Here is a 21,823-nt window from a genome sequence, read left to right as displayed (position 1 = left end):
CTCTCTGCTAAAGTACTTGAAGATTATTGCCAGAATATAGAGAATGGAAACTAGAGGGGCAAACAGCAAATGTCACTGTGTCACATAACAGGGTTTGGCACAGTGCCTAGTGCATGGCACTCACTCAACCAATGGACATCGCCGTTCTAGCCAGAGCAATTAAACAATAAAAGAAATAAAAGGCATCCAAATTGGAAAGAGAAAAGTAAAACTATCACTTTTTGCAGTCTGCACTTTTGAAGACATTATCTTATGTATGGGAAATATAAAAGAATCCACCACAAAACCACTAGAACTGATAAAATAATTTAGCAAATTTGCAAGATACAAGATCAACATACAAAAAGCAGTGGTATTTCTACACAGTAGCAATAACCAATCAAGAAATGAAATTAAGGGCTTCCCTGGTGGCGCAGTGGTTAAGAATCCACCTGCTAATGCAGGGAACATGGGTTTGAGCTCTGGTCGGGGAAGATCCCACATGCTGCAGAGCAACTAAGCCTTTCCGCCACAACTACTAAACCTGCGTTCTAGAGCCTGAGAGCCACACTACTGAACCTATGTGCCACAAGTACTGAAGCCCACACACCTAGAGCCTGTGCTCCGCAACAAGAGAAGCCACCACAATGAGAAGCGCAGGCACTGCAACGAAGAGTAGCGCCCGCTCGCCACAACTAGAGAAAGCCCGCACACAGCAATGAAGACCCAACGCAGCCAAAAATAAATAAATGAAATAAATAATTTTTTAAAAAAAGAAGCAATGAAATTAAGAAACTATTTTTCATTTACAATAGCATCAAAAATAATAAAACACTTAGGAATAAATTTAATCAAGGTGGTGCAAGACTTGTACACTGAAAACTACAAAACATGGTTGAAAGAAATTAAAGACCTAAATAAATGAAAAGAGAACCAACATTGCTGAGTGGAAGGCTATCACCACTGTGCCTCTAGTTGCCTAGGGTTAGTTAGAAATTTTTGTCATTCCCTGGGGAAAAGAAATCATCTACACATGAAGCATGCCCATGTAATATATATGATAATTAACTATTGTTGAAATCTTTATTTAACCTAACAATGATCTTTCCTCAGCAAACCAATTAATATTGATTCACGATCACATCAGCAAGCCAAAACCTAATATTTAAAGTTTCATGTTCTTGTAAGGATTCCATCTGCCCAGAAGTTACACCATCCATGAGACTAATCCCCGATCACCAAGTAACTCGAATGTTTTCCTTGTCTTTTGTTCATTTTTTATTTTTCTCTACCTTGTTCATTTTCTACAAAAATTTGCCACTTCCTCCCCTGCTTCACAATTCTCTAGACTCTTGAGAACAGAGACCACCTGCTTCATGAAGTATTAAATGAAGTTTGTTTGTATCACCTCAATTGTCTTCATTTTTTTTTTTTTTAACACCATATATATGCCTAGACTAAGCATCTGGTAAACTAGGCTCCAGGTAACTCATGGTACCCTCACATCACTCCTTTGTTTCCTAAAAGACAAGCAAAAGGACCTCATTCAGACTTTGATACACAGACAAGAATTATATTAGTGCTCAGCTACACAGACATTGGTCAGGACTATCCCGGAAGTTGATGTTTTTAAATAAACAAGTTTGAAACTGGATTTTAGCTCTTTTCTCTAGATTGGGAAGTGTCCAGCTCTTTGAAGGGACAGAAGCAATCCAATCTGAGCAAGAATACTAAAGACTTAGCAACTTGACAAGAGGAAAGGACTGCTGTCCTGAAAGCATAGATAATGTTATAAGGTAGAGAGGCATTAATGCTAATGAAATTTCGAGCTTATGCTCAGAGATGCAGACCACCTCCATGGTATAAGAAAAAGAAATGTCTGGTCTTTGACCAGGGTTCCTGGCACAGAGCTTCAAAACCACTGGTAATTTCTTAAGTGATCAAGTGTCTTTGTTATACTAATGAGATGACACCTGGTGGGTCCCTACATAACCTCAGGATGGGGACTGGTCAGCAGAAAGGTTGGGGCTTTGAGTCCTAACGTCAGTCAGACCTCCTGACATCAAGAAAGGGGAGGGAGGGTCGGAGACTGAGTTCACTCATGTGCTCAATGATTTAATCAGTCATTTTTACATAATGAAACGCCAGTAAAAACTCTGGACACTGAAGCTCAGTGAAGATTCCTGACTGATGAACACACTGACGTGCCAGGGAAATAACACACCCTGACTCCACGGAGAGAGGGTCCACATTGAGGACAGTCCCAGACCGTGCCCTATGCGTATCCTTTATAATAAAGCTGTAATCATCCACATAGCACTTTCCTGAGTTCTGTGAGTCATTACAGTAAATTGTCAATCTGGACGGGATTGTGGGAACCCCTGAAATTGTAGCCAGTGGATCGGAAGTGTGGCTAGCTGGGAACCCCTGGAACTTGTGGCTGGTGTCTGAACTAAGGATGATCTTGTTGGGGACCGTGCCCTTAAACCTGTGGATTCTGACTAACTCCCAGGTGGCTAGTGTCAAAGTTGAACTGCAGCACACCCAGTTGAGGTGGAAACAAAACACCTTCTATGAGAACCAGGAGAAGGGTTGGTCCATCATCACTCAAGAGAGGTGTGGTCAGCTGTCACTGCCTATATGGCCAAACTGCTACCTTTAAGATAAAGCTGGCTGGGGCCTGATGATGGTGTAGTTTTTCCTAAAAACCTGACACTTTTTTGAGCAGTGATTTTCCCCAAGAAGCCAGAATTACTTTCTTCTAATTAAACTCAGGGTGGTATTTTAGCAACAAAACTTTTCTGTAGGCTATACCTACTCTACTCATAACCCTAATTCCTACATGGCAATTCAAGTCCCCTTCACTCCAATCCTTGAAATGAAGACATCTTTTCAAATACACGGCAGTTTTGCCCAACATTCTACTTTTCAATGTAAAACTTTCCAACTATTCATTTTTTCCAATATAAAACTTTCCAACTATTCATTTTTTCCAGTAAGGGTGATTTATTATACTTAGAACTAAATGTGAGTTAACCATTGTAAGTACTTTTTTTTTTTTTAATTTATTTATTTATTTATTTTCGGCTGCATTGGGTCTTCATTGCTGCGCACAGGCTTTCTCTAATTGTGGCGAGCAGGGGTTACTCTTTGTTGCAGTGCGCGGGCGTCTCATTGCAGTGGCTTCTCTTGTTGCAGAGCACAGGCTCTAGGTGCATGCGTTTCAGTAGTTGTGGCTCGCAGGCTCTAGAGCACAGGCGCAGTAGTTGTGGCACACGGGCTTAGTTGCTCCGCGGCATGTGGGATCTTCCTGGATCAGGGCTTGAACCCGTGTCCCCTGCATTGGCAGGTGGATTCTTAACCACTGTGCCACCAGGGAAGTCCCTGTAAGCACTTCTGAAATAAATTCTCAAATAAGAAAACAGTATGTCTGGTCTAAGAATCTTTTGGTTCTGGGGCCTGTTATATGATCCAATAGTTGTCCATCCTAACAGGTCATCTCTCTATTGAAAGTGAGATGGAAGAAATTCCCTGGCAGTCCAGGGGTTAGGACTCCACGCTTCCTCTCCAGGGAGCACAGGTTCGATCCCTGGTCAGGGAACTAAGATCCTGCAAGCCAAGTGGTGCAGCCAAAAATAAAATAAATTAAATTCAGAAAAAAAATTTAAAAAAGAGAGAGATGAAAAGATTCTTTTGTGGAGGAAACGAATGAGGTTTGATTCACCATCAGTCAGCAAAAAGGAAAGAAAAGACTTATGAGAGCATGTAAAGGAAAAGGCAGAAAATACAGATCAGGCAACATCTCTGAACTCTACAAAATGTTTTTTAACATATCCATTTGGGGAAACTTTAAAATAAACAAAAGCCTCCATTTCTCAGGGATCCAAAGGAAAAATGGTGGGATCTGAAGTGACTGTTCTCATCCATCTTATTTTGTAAGTCATGAGAGATGGAATGGGTGACAGCAGCTGTGAAGAGAAAAGGAAGACAAGCTCTATCTTAGATGCTGGGGGACAGAGGGAAACTGGAGAACAGCCCTAAGCCCCTGACATTGATCACAGAAGTCATCCCACTCAGTTAGGGATGGAGAAGCCTAAATCAAGGGGAGTGAGTCCCACAAACTTAGGAAAGTGCCTTTGATGAAGGGAAGTAATATGTTTCATGTATGCTTTTGATTCCAAGACTAAAGTTTGCTGTATCTGGTTTCCTAAGTCTTAGGAGAACGACTTGCCCCAGAATCCAAGACCGCACAACTTACACAGCAATGGAAGGATACAATCAACGTTCGCGTACAGAAGCTGAAGAAAGAACTCTGTAGCTGACAAGAGGGATGAATTCCGAAGAGATGCACAGAGCTAAGGTAGGCCAGTTTGGAGAGAATACGAGCAGTCATTTATCAGGATGCAAGACAAAGCTTATGAAGACCTCAGAGGCCTCTAATAAGGGAAGAATAGGATAGAGAAAGGAACAGGGTCTCTGGTCTCTAGAACCAGGCTCAAAATGTAAATAACATCTGGGTATCACTTAGGTCCTTTAAACAAATACCAGCCTAGTACATAGGACTGAACATTCTATTAAAGATTCTTGGGGAGGCTGATGGGGGCGGGAAGCTGGGATTCCCATTCTTTCTCCTAGGCTGCAATGATACAAGAGTATATTCTGGGTTTTGACCACACAGGCATCTTCTGAAGTCACCAATCACTCTCAGATGAAAAACATTTCAGATGGGCTTTATTTTTTCCTTTCTTCATATCAACTTTATTCTTAATGTCAATACTTTATAACCCCTTAAATCACTTGTCAGCTTTCTGTAACTATTTTAATTATAAATCCCTAATCTTTTTTTTTTTTTTTTTTTTTTTTGCGGTACGCGGGCCTCTCACTGTTGTAGCCTCTCCCGTTGCAGAGCACAGGCTCCGGATGCGCAGGCTCAGCGGCCATGGCTCATAGGCCCAGCCGCTCTGCGGCATGTGGGATCTTCCCGGACCGGAGCACGAACCCGTGTCTCCTGCATTGGCAGGCGGACTCTCAACCACTGCGCCACCAGGGAAGCCCATAAATCTCTAATCTTATATGATGTTTCAGCAACATATCTAATACTGCTATTCTAAATTCTTTTAAATTTCCCAGTGGAAGGAAGATATATGTGTATCTGTGATTGTTTGCATCTGTCAAACAGGCAGTACCTAGAGAAAAATAATCACTTTTCTAAGCAGAGGTCTAACTTTGATATCATGTGACAACCCAAGAAATTGAGTGGAGAACCTTCTGAGGCTACAGGAGAGTGGAATTCAGAGAAACATTATGAAGACAAGGAGGCAAATTTCTTTTTTCATTTTACAGATCAGGAAACTGACACCCAGATTAAGAGTTTAAGTCATTTGCCCATTATCTGCTTCTTGGGAAAGTCAAGGTTGGAGCTCACGTCCCCTGACATGGCCTGGTTTTCCTTCTCCAATAAGTCTGGAAATTATGATGCTGGAATAACAAGTCACTGAAAGCCCAAATATGAATAAAAATACTTTACTCACTGGCCTTCCTATAACTTAGAGAATCTATTAGTCATTTGACAGAAATGGACATTTAATATTGAAATTAGCAAGCAGGTAAAGTAAATTAGAGTTTTAAAGGAAGAGAGACTTGTAACTGCACATTTCTGCCTCAGAAGCAGGAAAGGCAAACTTAGACACAGGTGGACCATTTACTCCCACCCAGATCAAAACAAGCCTCCCCCATCACGTTCTGGGGTGGGTTTGGGAAGATAAGATAACAGATTCACTAAGGCAACAGCAATGCCAAAAATTAAAGGGAGGGCTAGATCATTGAAGCAAGGATTATTATTTAACAGATTTTCAGATATTCCATGGCAATCACTACACTCTCAACACAAATCTGAGAAAAAAGCATAGAGGGAGAAGATTAAAGAAGATAAGAGTCACAGCAGATGAAATGTGAAATGCTGTCGGTGGCACAAGCTTCCAATTAGTGATTTTTTTTTTTAATGGGCAACATATTTGCGAGCCTTTGGGTATTTTCTGCTTCTATTGATTTATGTAAACTGCCAGCATTGGGGGGTTTATAGATTTGCTTCATCAAAGTATCAAACTATTTCTTCATCAAACTATTTGCAAGTTCTTCCTTTATTCCTGACACGTAGAGGTAATGTGAAGCTCTTAGAAGAAAACAATCATTCTAGGCTTAGGAAACAGCACATGAAACTTCCCTCAATAAGAAGCTCCTGAAGCCTTTCAACCTGGCCTGTCTCTCCCTTCCTTCCACGGTGCCCAGGAGGAAGGTCCAACGCCTGGTTACCTCTCCAACTCAACTCATCTGAAAACAAGCATCAGCCTTGCCAGCTTCAATGGCTGTTTCTGTCAATTCTTCTAGGCCACGAAATCATCTTTCTTTTCTTTTCCTTACATACTGAAGACATCACTGTGTTCTGAGAACTCTCCCTCCTTGAGATCTGATTCCCTGCTTTACCTTCTTCCATTCCCTCTGCCTCCAATACCAGTTTAAAGTCTGCAAATTACTGTCCTCTGCCTCTGCTACCCACCCCTCCCTTCCCCTGACCCCAGTAAATCCCGATTTATTGGGAACAGGGTCCATTAACCTAATAGGCACATTACGAAGAACCCATTGTGTGGGAGGGTCATTGTAATTGCCCCTCAGAACAAGAATAATGGCAGAGAGGGGCGTCCATAATTAAGGACAAAGGGAAGGCATTGAGTAAGCCAGGAATTTATTCCTAGAAACACATCAGATTCTAATAACTGCTGACAACCCTAGTACTTACTTCTGTTACTCCTAGATATACCCACAGTGATTGGCATCAGGGCTTTATAGGAGATCATTGTGACCTTTTCAAGGGGCAGTGTGGAAGAGGCATCCACAATACTTTACCCTACTCTACAAACAAGCCTGGTGGGAAAGAAGCTCCTAGCAGTAGAAAGGAAGGAGGGCAGACAATCTCTGCAGCTTCTGGAAAACAGGGTAGAGGTAAGTATAATTACCGTAAGGTCCTATAACCACAGTGCTATTTGTTCCCAAAAGGCCCAGTTTACTATCAAGATCAAGTGCAAACTCCTTAATCTAACATTTAAGATTAGACATCAAACTATTAAACCAGTCTTTCAAAAAGAATCTCCACTGCTCATTAGCAGGAGTCCTCAAGGGTGAGTTTCTTCAGTAACCCTGATTTACATCAGGAATGTCCTCCCCAGGCTCTCCCCAATCCAGATCCACCAGCACCCCCTGCACCCCCTGTTAAGGCCCAAGTCAAAAGTTAAGCCCCCCTTGCCCCATGAAGCTTTCTCTGACAGACAGCAGACAGGTCCCACGTCCCCTCCCTCCTATGGACTCCCCTAGCAGATAGGCTAAATCATTTGTATTAATTTAGCACTTAATACACATTAATTTAGCAATTAATATTTTCTATGTCTGTATCTCCATCTCCCAGATAATACTAGTTTCTTAAGGACAGGATCTGTTTCAGTAAGATAAGGTTGTAATTAGGAATAAATCCAATAGCAGTGGATGCCCAATCAACGTTTCCTGATTGTTGACTGAGGTGCTATCAGACAAGCTGAAGACCTAAAAATGTGTTAATTCCTACAATGGTTAGCAGAACCTAAACTTGCCTAAAGACCCCAGAGTGAGCACCCTCTGAGTTAACAACCCCACAAACTGGATACTTGTGTAGAACCAAATTAATTAATCAATGCCCTGAAAGAAATTCTGGACTCAGAGAGCATCAAGATTTCCAAAAGCAGCTAATTTTTTTTTTAGAAGGAATTTAACTTAAGGGCCCTAAGGGAGCAAAATATCCACACAGCTTCTCTAAAAGGAAGGTAATCACATGAATAGCTCTTTATATGTTACTTGCATTGTCAAGTGGCTCTTGAAAGAACCTTGAGAAGTAGAATGGGAAGTTACTAAAAGACCAAGGGGCAGAGAAGGTTAGGCTGACTGTTTTCCAACTCACTCTCAGGTAGGAAGCATCAGCGTATTACATATGTCTTCTTAGACATCTGGGCTCCGTGACAAAGAGGTCTCTTCATTTTTGGTTTTCGAATCCGTAAGTCCTCGGTCTCCAGAGCTTCTAGTTCCAAGGAAGATGATGAAAACTTTCCGGCCGCCATTCTATACTCTATCCAAACTTCCGTTCTTTAATTACCAGTTGGCTGCAGGAACAACTCCCAGTCCCTTGAGCCCTCATTTACTCTGTCCACACAGCCTTTCAGATCAGTTAAATCAAGCCTGGAGGTTTCCAAGGGTACCAACCCATCGCTTTCATTTGCCATGTATCAATATAATTTACATAACTAACCCTGAAGTGCCTACCGACGTGCCCTCACGTTATAGGCACTAAGCTAAAACCCACTTAGGCTCTTCCCTGGGCTTTTGATGACTCACTCCCTAGCTCTCTGCCACAGCATTTTAGGGTCTGGAACCAAAATTTCACGGGCTTCAGCATCTAGGTTCTTTCCTTACAGAAAGGACGCGGAACAGAAAACTGCGGGAAACCGGGAAGTGTGCCACTCGGCGGGCTTCCGTTTTCACCCCACCTGCCTACCTCTTAAGCCAGAGACGGGCATTTCCCCCAGGACTCTGCGACCTCAAAGAAGTCTCCACTCTACAAACGGGATTAATTTTCTTTTTTCCATAAACCAGACATAACAATTCTGGTTTAGTTATTTAAGTAAAGGATGGAAGAGGCACGACTCTCCGGACCCAAGGGCCGAGGCACAATTTTTTCCACCTCAGGAACCTCAAGTTAGTTTTTTTTCTCCTACGATACCTTCCCTAGGATGATGCTTTAACCGTGAAACCATGTAAGCCAGTTGCAGCTTGGACAGCTAAGGAAAAAAAACCCATTCCCTACTCCTGAGCCAACCTAGGGCGCCCTCACCACGCCGTACCCGGAATCCCAGCCCCCGCTCAAGACTCCGCGAGCTTTCGGTTCAACATGGCTGCGGGAAGTGAAAGGAGAGGCCGGCGCGCGGGATGGAGGCGGGGCTTGGTCTCCTGGCAACGGCCCCGGCGATTGGCCAGCCCATCTGCAGCTGAGGCCAATGGTCAGGCGCCTTGCAAACGCTCGGCGTGGGGACTGCGGCTGCGCGGGAGATTCGAATCGGCGGCGGCTCCTCGCTGGCGGCGCGGGTGGGGCTGCTGCTGGCTCGCGTCCTCTAGCCATGGATAACCCGGAAAATGTTTTTCAGTAAGTGTGGGTCTGTGGGAGGGGAGGGGCGGGGGCGTGATCCCCAGCTGCCGGCAGCCAGGGGGCTTGGGTACCTGGGTTCGGGCCTAGTGGTCTGCAGGTCCCCGGCCTGCCCCACCCCAGACCTGCCTCCCTTTGCCCTTCCCAACCCCTTTCCTTGGCTCCGGAGTTTGTCCCCTCCCACCGTCCCGCCACCCACCCCTACCCCATCCCAGCTGGGCTGTGGGCCACTAGGGAGCCGTGGAAAGGACCGCGCACCGTGTAGCCGGGACTCTCTACCGAGACCCGGGCCCTGCGGCTGAGCTGCAGCCGGAGTGGCAGTTTGGGGGGATTTGGACAGTTCCTGAGGCCCTCAGCGCTCCTTGATTCTTTGTAAGGAATCCGCTCTGGGCAGATTGCCGCTGTGGAAGTAAAACGTCTAACCCAACAAAAAACTAAAACTTACCTTTAGGTTTCATGAGAAACTTTCAAAACCACTCATTTTAAAATTCTGCGAAAGAGAGAGAACTTAAAATTGCTTTAACCCCTAATCCCACAGTCAGTTTTTAAAAGTCTTTGAATAACGTGCACTTTAAGGGGAAAAATGTTCCCTTATGTTTATCATCATTTATGTCAACCTGCTAACAATTTTTAAAATTCCTACGCCTTTGCTTTTTATTTGTATGACTTAGGTGATTTATCCAGACTGTTTCAAAAGCATTTAAAACACTTAAACCATATGCGACAGGAAGTAAAACTGGTTAGTTTTATCAGCACCAAGGTAATCTTAACTCTCTGGGGATCCGAAGACTCAGGTGGTTAAGTGCTGTCAAAACAAAAATTTGTTTGCCTTAAGACTTTTTCTTTAGCCCAGCCTGCAAAGGATTTCGATATTAGAGGCTCGTTTTCCCCCATTTTAAAAAAGAAATCAGGTATTTCCGACCTTATTTTGACTTTTTAGCTTTTAAAAATAAGTACTACATTTACATGGTTAAAAAAAGATTTAGAAAACTGTTCACTGCGCTCTATACTTGACTGCTCTCCCACTCCCTCATATGCAGCCATGTTTCTAGTTTATTTTTATATTTATTTTGCAAATATAAATATTTATATTATAATAACATGAACATGTCTATATACATATATGTACACGTGTGTACAATTCCTGCCTTTATTGCACGTAAAATGTAACAGAGTGCACACACTGCTTTTTTTGCTTAACACTATCCTTGGAGATTTCACTCTATCAATCCATAGATTCTTTTCTCCTTCTTTTTTACAACTACATGATATTTCATGTACCACAATTGATCTAAAAAGTCCCCCGTTGATGGAGACTTGGGTTGTGGACAATATTTTGCTATTACAAATAGTGCCGCAGTGAAAAATCTTGTACACGTGACATTTTGCATATATCTGTCCTCTAGATTCCCAGAAGTGGGTTTGCTAGATCAAAAGTAAATCCATGTGGAATTTTGGTAGATCTTATTACCAATTGCGGTGGCAGGGACTGTGTACACTCCCACCTGCAAGCAAATTGTAAGAGTGCCTGTTTTCTTTGCTTCCCATCCACACTTGTCACATTGTTGCAATCTGGTGGGTGAGAAGTTGTATCTCAATGAGGTGAATTTCTCTTATGAGAGAGGTTGAGTATTCTTCTGTGGAATACCTTTTGTTCATTTCTTAAATTGGGTTGGGTTTGGTTTTTTCCCCCCAACTTCTAGAAGCTCTGTTTGGTTATCCCAGTTTATCATTTCTCTTTTGACTCTGCTTGGTGTTTTGTTTTATTTGACACATAGAAGCTTTTAATTTATATATAGTTGACTTCATCTAGCTTTTCTTTTGTGGCTTATGGATTTTGAGTCATAAGAAACATTGATTTTATCTGTATCTTGAGGTACAAGAGCTAGAAGAAAGTATTACTTTCAACCCTTTTTTCCCTACCCCCCGAAAAAAGTCATGTAACAAATGTCATGTAGCGTCTCTGATAGAAACCTAGAGTGTTCCTTAGCTTGACTGTCTCTTACCCAGTGTGCAATCCCATCAGCAAGTCTCATTGTTTCTTTCTCCAAAACACCCAAATTCCACAATGTTCCCACCATGGTCCACCCTGTCACTGGGGCTCTGCAGTAGCTTCCTAACTGGTTTCCGGCTTCTATTCTCATCCCCCACCCGCTTCTTCACTTGGAGAGACAGATGCACATTTTAAAATGCAAATTAGATCTTGTCATCCCCACCCTTCTCCTAGCTCCGCGTACTTACATAGCTGCTTGGATCCCTGGCACCGATCAAATGTCACCCCCTCAGAGAGGCAGGCTTTCTTTCCCTGACCACTCTACCTAAAAACAGTAAGTCCCGTCACATTCTTAGCCCTTCTCCCATCTTTTGAGGGTTTTTCCTGTGTGCTTAATGTCACCTGACAATACTTTACAGTTTGGGTTTGTTTGTTTCTTTACCGCACTAGCACCTGGGGGCCCCTGGAGAACTTTGCTGTGCTTGGTTGTTTTTTTTTAAGCTGTGGTTGGGTACACGGAGGTCGGGCCAAGCAGAGTTCTCAGGGAGCCATAGCCACTGACTTCTGAGCATTGCCATTGTGTGTTCTTCCTCAGGGATGTTGTGTTCCACTGAGGCCCAGAAAGCAAACTGGATCTGGAAGTCCTGATCGGTGGGACCCTGGGCTGTCGCGCACCCTTCCCAAGCCCTCTTCAAGTCTTCCAGCCAAGCTCCTGAGCAGCAAGGGGAGGGGTCTGAGGCAGTGCCACGCCTGGGTCCCAACATGAGGAGGAGGGGCAGCAAACTTCTGGGTGCTGCCCCTCGTGGTGGTGGTAGTGACATCAGGAATCAGTGAGAGGAGAAGGAGACTCCTGGGGATAGACCTGGGGACCTTCTTTTAGCTGCTTCTTTATAAGGCTACCTCAGGGGCCTTGCGTCTTACTTTCTTCTGAAGAAACACTGACTGCTTCTGAGTGTTCTGACTTCTGAGGGAATGCTGTTTTCATTTTTATTATAGCATTTGAATTGATATTTAAGATTTCTATTTTAAGGTGTATAGTGATAAATATAAAATATATATTTTAGGAAGTATTCCTAATAATCCCATGTACATATTTTTCTCTGCTCTAGAATGTTTGAAGCCCATATGCAGAGCTACAAGGGCGATGACCCACTTGGTGAATGGGAAAGGTTAGCATTTCGTTTATTTATTTTTTCTGTAAACAAACTATATGTGCTGCCCTGAAAAATTAATGTTATCCGTATTTTTTCTAGTTACATACGATGGGTAGAAGAGAATTTTCCTGAGAATAAAGAATATATGACAACTTTATTAGAGCATCTAATGAAGGAATTTTTAGATAAGAAGAGATACCACAATGACCCAAGGTTCATCAATTATTGTTTAAAATTTGTAAGTATACTTTCAGATGTATAATCACATCTCTAGTCATGTTGTCCTTTTGTTTTTTACCCCAGATTTGAAGATCATTTTAGACTGTCTTTTATTCTGATACCTTATGTTTCATAAATTTTTTTTAAGTTGTATGGCCAGAGACACGTATTTTACAACCTTTTGGCTTCTGTACTGTGGAATCAGTGATTTAATTTTAAAATCCTTCATCTCTGTGTATCAAGTCTGAAATGTGACAACACGAGGTAGAAACCATTAGATTAAAAGAAGGTTCGTTGGATGAGAAGCATGCTTGGGGAAGGGGAGATAAGCAGGTACTCCCAGCGGGTTCCTGGGAGTAAATTAAATTCATTGTGAATAACTAAGAAAATATTAACTCTCAGAAATGAAATTTAGTACTAAAAGGAGAAGGCCGCCTCAGGTTAGGCTGGGTCTCTTCAATCTTGAAATAAAGGCTTGGGGGCGTGATTTCTAGTAATAAAATCATGAATGGAATAGGTAAAGTAAACAGGGATTTGTTCACTAAGTTTCCGAATATGAGGATTAGAGGAAGCCTGTGGAGCTTGAGCAAGTATAACTTTATATACTACGTTACAGAACCTGCTGTCTTGGGAAATAATGTGGGTTGTCTGGGGACATTGAATGTCAAGGAAAGGAACGAGCTTAACTTTGAGGCTTGCCATCAGAGGACCACACAGGCCTTCCCCTGCACAGTACGTCCTGAAGCCTCCAGGAAGACGAACGCTGAGGGCTGGCTGGCCTCGGCCACACTGAGACTGGCAGTGCCTTCGTTCTCATGTCTGTCTGCTTTGGATTTCTGCAGGCTGAGTACAACAGTGACCTTCCTCAGTTTTTTGAGTTTCTGTACAACCATGGGATTGGGACCCTGTCAGCTCCTCTGTACGTAGCCTGGGCTGGGCATCTGGAAGGCCAGGGGGAGCGGCAGCACGCCAGTGCCGTTTTTCGGAGAGGAATTCAGAACGAGGCCGAACCTAGAGAGCTGCTGCAGCAACAGTACAGGTAGTTTGAAAATAAAACTCCACGCAGCGTCTCCTACCTTGAAATGCAATGTTTGCTCTTAAAAGATTTTTATTGTTATCTGTTTGTACAGGGAAATCCTTCTCATTGGGGAAAATGTGGATGTATAGAATAGTAGAAAAGCTGCCCAGAAATATTGCTGTTAACATTTTTGTGCACTTCCTTCCAATATCTTTTCCGATGCCTATGTGTGTGTCTTAGTGTCTGTGTATTTTTACGGTAGACCATACTGTATGTCTGATTGTATGTACTGAGCTTTATACTGCTCTTAATAAATTATGCACTTTTATACTGCTTATAAAGTGGTTGTGAAGTCTGTCGCAGAGCTATGTCATAATTTAATTGTTCTCCAATGGAACATTAAAGTTGTTTCCAACATTTTGATTTTTATAAATAACAACATAATGAATATTTTAATGAATAACTTTGTTTTTCACAATTTTTGACTTTTTCAGTGATTAAATACACCTCATTTAGGGTGTTATTTATATATACCCTAATACAGAAAACTAAAGAAGCAGAAGAAACCCATCAATTTTAATTCGCATTTTTTTCTCCGCTTGTAATAGGATTGCAGGCGTTTTTTAATGCAGCCCTGTGTCAAGGTCTTTTTTCTTCATCATAAAAGTATTTCCTAATGTATTTCCTATTATTATCTAGTTCCTTCTGATAGATTCTCAGAATTGAAACTGTGGAGTCAAAGGGTGTATGAAGAGTGTTCAGGCTTGTGGTACATGTAACCAAATTCCCTTCTCAAAAGGTGGTACGGGTTTCTGCTGTCTCTGTCTAGCAGCATAGAGACAGCTTGTCTCTCTGCACCCCTTGCTGGCTCTTAATACACTCATTGTTTTCAACTTTGCTCCAGTGCGCATGCTCTTTTTAAACTTTATTATGAGAATTTTCAAGTATGCGTTAAAAAAAGAAAAGTTAATATAATGAACCTGCATTTACTTATCACTTGCTTTTAATTATTATTAATATTTGATCACGCTGTGCTGAAGGATTTTTTTTTAATTAATTAATTTATTTATATACTTTTGGCTGCGTTGGGTCTTTGTTGCTGCACGCCGGCTTTCTATTTGTTGCCGTGTGCAGGCTTCTCATTGCGGTGGCTTCTCTTGTTGCGGAACACAGGCTCTAGGCACGCAGGCTCTAGAGTGCAGGCTCAGTAGTTGTGGCGCATGGGCTTAGTTGCTCCGTGGCATGTGGAATCTTCCCGGACCAGGGCTCGAACCTGCATCACCTGCTAACCACTGTGCCACCAGGGAAGTCCCTGTGCTGAAGGATTTAAAGCAGATCCAAAACAGCAAAATATTTTACCCTAAACACTTCCATAAACATCTCAAAAAGGTGATTTCTTACAGAACCTTACATCATTTTCATACCTAACAAAATGAATAGTAATTCCTTAATATCATCTAATTTTCAGCTATTCTTCATTATGTAAAATGTTTCTGTTTTTTGCCCTTTTTTTAAACCATTGGTTTGTTTGAATTGAGTCAAACAACATTGGCATTTGTCTGCATTTGGTTGTACATCTCTCAGTCTCTTCATACTATGCACCCCTCCTCATATCACCCAAAAATGTCGAGCTTGGAGGTTACATGTTACTTGATAGATTGATTAACATGCAAAGATGCATGAAATGACATGTTTAAGAAGTCCTCACAGCATGAACAGTAATATATCTGCTTTTTAAAATAGTTTTGTACTTTAACATCTTTCTTCAAACCATTATACTTTTCATATGTTCCAGATGTAGAGAATACCTAAAATAGAGAGTTCAAACACCCCATGTTGTAACATGTACATACTTGATACCCTCAGAAGGAGGGTATGTTTGTTATATGAATTTAAGAAATACTAATATAAACGAGGCAAAAAGAAGAATTTTTCTAATATTAAGTGTATTGGGTATGAAGACAATCCCAGAATTTTTTTTTTTTTAATTTTGAAGCAACTCTAAAATTCAGCTTTACATTCTCTCTTAACCTCAGTCTTTACTAGCTTATAGTAAGCTGTCTATCATGTTTAGTTTTCACTTTTTTTAAAAATTAATTAATTATTTATTTTTGGCTGCTTTGGGTCTTCATTGCTGTGCGCAGGCTTTCTCTAGTTGCGGCGAGCAGGGGCTACTCTTCGTTGCGGTGGCTTCTCTTGTTGTGGAACACAGGCTCTAGGTGCACGAGCTTCAGTAGTTGTGGCATGTGGGCTCAGTAGTTGTGGCGCACGGGCTTAGTTGCTCCATGGCATGTGGGATCTTCCCGGACCAGGGCTCGAACCCATGTCCCCTGCATTGGTAGGCAGATTCTTAACCACTGTACCACCAGGGAAGTCCCTAGTTTTCACTTTAATATAATATATATTGAACTGTAAATTATAATCTATACTGATGCCTTTATTGCTATCTTTTAGGTTGTTTCAGACACGCCTCACCGAAACCCATTTGCCAACTCAAGGTAAATAATGCTTTCTAAAATGTCCAAGACGTTGGTAATTTAGTCTGATTTTCACTACTTTTTTTTTTGTTTTCCTTAAAAAACAAATCCATCCACTATTTCTTGATTATATTATCTTAGATAACAGGGGCAGTGCTATGATAATAATAATGCCTGATAAATAGCAGAGCAGGGGCTCTGTCATAGCACTTTAAAAGAAACCCCCCTCCAACACACACACACACACACACACACACACACACACACACACACACGCTTGGTGATTTCATTGTATTTTTAGGATTTTTAAAAAATAGAAATTGCCCCACATAGAGGACAATACCTACTCTGAAGTGAATCTGTTCTGAATTGAATCAAATAATAGATTACATTCTAGCATTAAGCATTGACTATCCTATTGTTTAAAATAACTAGAGTTTACATGTCTTTCAGGGACTTTCTTGGGCATTTTGAATTGATTAGAAAGCTACCTCTACCATATTTCTCTTATTTATAAAGTATTTTAGTTGCATTTTCTGAGACAGTGTAAATGAGTTTATTTTTTAATGCTACTTATTGAAAGATCAAGGGAATATATTTGTAATAATTTTATTTAATATGGTTTTACCCTTATTTCTTTTTATTTCATCTTTTTCCCCTCATAGCAAGAACCTCAGAACCTCTGAATAATGCTCAGATTTTAAACCAACTGGTAACATTAAAATCCAATCCAGGAAATAACTCAGCCTGCATTTCTAAGAATCAGGTAATAATAATGATTGTAGTTCGTGTGGGAACTGGGAAGGGTACGGAACGGTCATCCAGCTGCCTTCCTTGGGCATCTCATTTCTTTGACCTTGTCTCCCAAGACTCTAACCTCCATGTCAGCCACCTGTGCCTGTGGCACCTTTCCGGGCCTGTCATCATCCACCATGGCTCACCTCAAATATTAAATTTAAAATAACTCACTGATCATAACTTCCTGCATTGTCTGACCTAGGGAACCCTGCTCCACGACCTCCTGTCTTCGCCTCCTCCCAGCAGCCTCTCCTCCTTTGTTCTACGGGGCTCCCTTGCACAGGCCCAGGATTCCCTACCGTGGGTCACACCCACGTGGAGGCACCTGAGCTCACCTAAAACACTCCTGGCTTCGAACTATAACCTCAGCCAGGGCTTTACTACTCCCCGGCAATTATGCTTCCAATTTCCCAGTTCACTTTTTATGTTTTACATATCACTTATGTTTCCCATTTTACTCTCTAATGCCAAATTATGATGATTTTACACTTCTTTTTACTCTCCTCAAACTTGGGACCTGACTACCTCCAACCCCTTCCTCAGGAACTGGCAAAAATACTATTTCAGTGAAACAACAGAAGCCATCAGATGATGTCTGTCCATTTCTGCCACCAACCAATAAATAACTTCACCTTTCCCTGCCATTGCAGTGGGGCGAGGTGGCTCTTCTGCCCTGATGGCTTATTAGCATGTGAAAACGCTCTTTTCTTGCTTCCCAGCATCTTTCCTCTTCATAGTACTGTTGCTCTTTCAGAGTTTGCTAAGGACCTCCTTTAAGCTAAATCCCATGGAAATGCCTCTGTTCGTAGTACACATGTGCAGGTTTTATTAATGTAGCACATTCCTGATGTAGAATATGAATTTCCAACTTCGACAGATACTCAGATGATCCCAATTTACATCCTACTCATGTTTGCCAGTCTCATTGCTTCCTGTTGTCCCGACTGTAAGTTTCTAGGCAGCAGAGTTGGGTCTTGTTTACAGTCACTTCCCAGGACCTAGCCCAGGACATGACACGTATGAGATGTTCAGTAAATACTTGTCTAGTGAATGAATGCTAGCATTAGAGACTCCTCAACATAGAACAGTGCCAGAAGAAAATTTTAATGATTTTTTTTTTTTAATGTAGCTATTTGGAATGTTAAACTCATTACGCGTAGGTGCTGTGGCTCAGCTCCTGGACTATGTATCAAAGGGAAGTAAGTGCCCTTCTTGACTACCAAGCAGATATTTTAAAATCGCTTTCTTATCGGAGTCTAGTTGCAAAAGTTATCATAAAAGTAATAATGCAAACCTAGGCTTTCAGATATTAATTGTAACTTGAAAGAACATATACAAATCTACTCGATGATTCAGAGAGCCCCCCTCAAGTGTTTTCATATTGTTTTGTGAAGTAATTTGGATGATAGATTCTTTCCAGATAAGTGAGTGCTTGTGTTTCTTTTCTGTCTTTCTAGGGTTCAGAGCTTTCTGGAGTAACATCTTCAGCTTGTGATAAAGAGTCGAATATGCAAGTACAATCAGTGCATTCATCTATTACTTAGTTTCCTTCAAGAGCTGCTTCAGTACACTGTTGTAAATAATGTATTTTCCCCATTTTAGGGAACAAAGGGTGATCATGATTTCTAAATCAGGATATTCTGCACACCCACCTGTGGCAGCCAAAGCTGATGTGCAGCAGGTTGTCATGTATTGCAAGGAGAAGCTTATTCGTGGAGAGTCAGAGTTTTCCTTTGAAGAGCTGAGAGCCCAGAAATACAATCAACGGAGAAAGCATGAACAATGGGGTACTTGCAGTCTTACAGTCTGAGCTATCTTAGGTCACTTAATATAATTCTCATCTCTGAGTAATTACATTTTAGCAGATAATTGACTATACTGAAAGAATCTGCCAGAAAAATGTCTCTAGCTCATTCTGTCAGGAGCCTAAAAATCTTTAATGCTAGTGTAGCAACCACATTTGTCCAAAGGCTAAATTGGTGTCTTTTGACAGCAAAACTCGGGGTTGAAACAGCAATAAAGGAGATAGATATCCACACCAGTGTTGCCTTAGCTTTTAGTGAAGTAGATTTTTTTTTTTTTTTTTGCGGTATGCGGGCCTCTCACCGTTGTGGCCTATCCCGTTGCGGAGCACAGGCTCTGGACGCTCAGGCTCAGCAGCCATGGCTCACGGGCCCAGCCACTCCGTGGCATGTGGGATCCTCCCGGACCGGGGCACGAACCCGCATCCCCTGCATCGGCAGGCGGACTCTCAACCACTGCGCCACCAGGGAAGCCCCGAAGTAGATATTTTTAACCTTTCAAATAATATCTGTATGGATTTGAACTTCTTTATCTAGCTATTCTAAACCTCTGGGTCTGTTATTTGGACTGTGAAAGGATTAGGTTAGGAACTGGAGTTGAGATTTTTCAAGATCTGCAACTACTGTAAATAAGACATTCAGGAGTCCTCTGATGAAAGTGCCATGTTATTCATGGCTGTGCTATACAGTGGGTCAAGCTTTGTTCCCCAGGGAAAACAGTGTTAACACAGTGTTGGCACTTGGCTTTGCTGTAACAATGTGGACCTCAGGAAAAGGAACCTCTGTCCTACTCAGGGCTTTTACACCATCTAAGTATTTGTGCTGTGCCCACTCTGTAGGCCACTTTTTGTTCATTCATTATTTCTCTTTTGGTTGACAACTGAGAGGACAGTCAGTTGACGCTCGTGGAGGACTCTTTTGTGCCTTGCACAGATGCTAAAGTCTGAGCTGGACGGTTAGATTTGTACGTGATGTGGTTATGTTAACCAGTTACTGGAAATGGGACCAAGAGCAGTGTACTTGAGACACTGACCATTCGGTGCACTTTACTCTTACTCCTTCTTAGAAAGCACCTAGAGGTTTAAATCTTTTAAAAACTGTTCCATTTTCAAATGATTTGCACAGTCATGATTGTTCTACAAGCGGTGCTTAGTATCATACCGTGCTATTACCAAATATTTTTGTTGCTCATCATGTAAATTTTTATAACTTACACGCCCTGAACTTAAAAATAACTGTGCTACGGGAAGGTAAAAATTATAACTGAAAAGTAATACATATTTCAGTTCTCATAATCTAATACACATGGAAAAGACTAGTAAAAACTTTGCCGTCTTAAAAATAACCTTTTACTGATTTTGCATGGATTCCTCTGATGACCTGAATTTAAATTTCACATGCAAACCATATTTTCTCTTTCCTAAAGTTAATGAAGACAGGCATTATATGAAAAGGAAAGAAGCAAACGCTTTTGAAGAACAACTATTAAAACAGAAAATGGATGAGCTTCATAAGAAGTTGCACCAAGTGGTGGAGACATCACATGAGAACCTGCCCTCTTCCCAGGGGAGGTCTGAGGTGTGTGTGCTCCTTGCCGATGCTTCCCATGCCCAGTACAGGGATTTCTGTTTCTATTTGTCCTCTGTGTGCTCTATTTTTAGAGTTAATTCTGATGTTAATTTAGTTACTAGCTTTCTGAATTATTTTCCCCCCAACAATGGGGGAAAAGGCAATCCAACACGCTTCCAGAGACGAAGAGGTCACACTTAAAGAGCCAAGAATCAGAATAACGCTGGGCTTCTCAGCACCAACCCGGAAAGATCTTCAAAATGTAGAATGAGAAAGGAAGTTACAGGACAGAACGTGTAGTGTGTTTGTGTGTGTGTGTGTGTGCACGTGTGTGCGTGCGTGTGTGTGTGCGTGTGTAGGCACATACTTACATACTTAATTATTAGCATATATAATCCTTTTTCTGATTTTGGGGGGGTGTACAATGACTTATTTAATGAAAATTCAAATATAATGATTTCTTTAGTTTGTGTTGAGAAGCCAGCACGCACCTGCAAGAATGGGTCTCAGGACCTGTTTTTTCTACAGACTTACTGTGGCCACATTCCTGTTTTCAGCTCCACCTTCACGTCCATCCTGAGATGTGTTCAAATTTCTGAACTTCTCTGGAGATCAGCCTCCTCCAGCTGCTGTTTTAGGTGTTAGGATTCCTTTACTGTCATTTTGGTGAGGTTTCGGGAGGACGTGGGTGATAAAGCATGTGTTTAAGCCACTGTCTTTAACCAGAAGCCTGTTTATGAACTTATTTCTGTATATGAGTGGTATAAGGATATATTTGCCAAATGGATCTCCATTTGTCCCTAAGTCATTTATTTACCAGCTCAGCCTTTCCCTATTGGTTTAAAATATCTATCACATACTAAATTTTTAAGGTATAAGATCCATTTCTAAAATAGCTGTCTCTTTGTTTTAGTCAATAGGTTTCTTCTTGATCATTCCATATTGTGTGTTTACTATAGCATTGTTGTATGTTTTGATATCTGGTGGAGAAAGTCTGATTATTATTTTTTTAATGTATTTCTTCAGAAATGAATATTATGTTTATTTTTAATCTTTACTAATTTGGTATGTGAGAAAATGTTATAGGTCATTTTTAATTATCTTTTTTGATGACTAGTGAGAGTAAACTTTTAATATTTTGTCCATTTGTCTGTGAAATAACTATTCTTGCCCTAGATATTTGGTGCTTTTCTTTTTTTTTTTTTTTTTTTTTGCGGTACGCGGGCCTCTCACTGTTGTGGCCTCTCCCGTTGCGGAGCACAGGCTCCGGACGCGCAGGCTCAGCAGCCATGGCTCACGGGCCCAGCCGCTCCGCAGCATGTGGGATCTTCCCGGACTAGGGCATGAACCCGTATCCCCTGCATCGGCAGGTGGACTCTCAACCACTGCGCCACCAGGGAAGCCCTTGGTGCTTTTCTTAACAATTTGTGAGAATACTTTTCTATGGTGAGAAATTAACTCTTTTTTTTTAAGATTTATTTATTATTTATTTTTTTTATTTTGGGCTGCGTTGGGTCTTAGTCGCGGCACGCGGGATCTTTCCTTGTGGCGCATGGGCTTCTCCCTAGTTGTGGAGTGCTGGTTTTTCTCCTCT

At 41.6% G+C, this 21,823-nt stretch overlaps 1 protein-coding gene and 1 long non-coding RNA gene across 5 annotated transcripts in view; one reads left to right on the top strand and one right to left on the bottom strand.

The window, feature by feature from the left end:
* Nucleotides 1-3,784: 3,784 nt before the first annotated feature.
* Nucleotides 3,785-9,025, bottom strand: LOC113632100 (uncharacterized). The gene is made up of 2 exons (XR_003437665.1): nucleotides 7,964-9,025; nucleotides 3,785-3,947 (listed from the first exon to the last, which is right to left on the bottom strand). It is a non-coding gene; the product is annotated as an uncharacterized LOC113632100 (long non-coding RNA).
* A 61-nt stretch (nucleotides 9,026-9,086) lies between these two features.
* BUB1 (BUB1 mitotic checkpoint serine/threonine kinase) overlaps nucleotides 9,087-21,823 on the top strand; it is a 41,519-nt gene continuing 28,782 nt past the window's right edge. Inside the window, exons 1-9 of one of the 4 annotated variants that reach the window (XM_027129014.1) lie at nucleotides 9,087-9,199; nucleotides 12,302-12,361; nucleotides 12,446-12,584; nucleotides 13,408-13,604; nucleotides 16,038-16,081; nucleotides 16,726-16,826; nucleotides 18,316-18,368; nucleotides 18,461-18,645; nucleotides 20,087-20,238. In XM_027129014.1, the coding sequence (XP_026984815.1) occupies nucleotides 9,174-9,199; nucleotides 12,302-12,361; nucleotides 12,446-12,584; nucleotides 13,408-13,604; nucleotides 16,038-16,081; nucleotides 16,726-16,826; nucleotides 18,316-18,368; nucleotides 18,461-18,645; nucleotides 20,087-20,238 (957 nt within the window). In that variant the 5' untranslated portion in view covers nucleotides 9,087-9,173. Of the gene's footprint in view, nucleotides 9,200-9,873; nucleotides 10,111-11,426; nucleotides 11,527-11,780; nucleotides 11,844-12,301; nucleotides 12,362-12,445; nucleotides 12,585-13,407; nucleotides 13,605-16,037; nucleotides 16,082-16,725; nucleotides 16,827-18,315; nucleotides 18,369-18,460; nucleotides 18,646-20,086; nucleotides 20,239-21,823 lie in introns of those variants that run through there. The other 3 variants (XM_027129016.1, XM_027129015.1, XM_027129017.1) reach the window with 3 other exon arrangements.

This window comes from Aethalodelphis obliquidens, unplaced genomic scaffold (assembly GCF_003676395.1).
Source record: "Aethalodelphis obliquidens isolate GAN/ISIS:26980383/991018 unplaced genomic scaffold, ASM367639v1 scaffold35, whole genome shotgun sequence".
In the NCBI taxonomy this organism is placed as follows: domain Eukaryota; kingdom Metazoa; phylum Chordata; class Mammalia; order Artiodactyla; family Delphinidae; genus Aethalodelphis; species Aethalodelphis obliquidens.
This window is presented reverse-complemented; position numbering and strand designations above follow the sequence as displayed.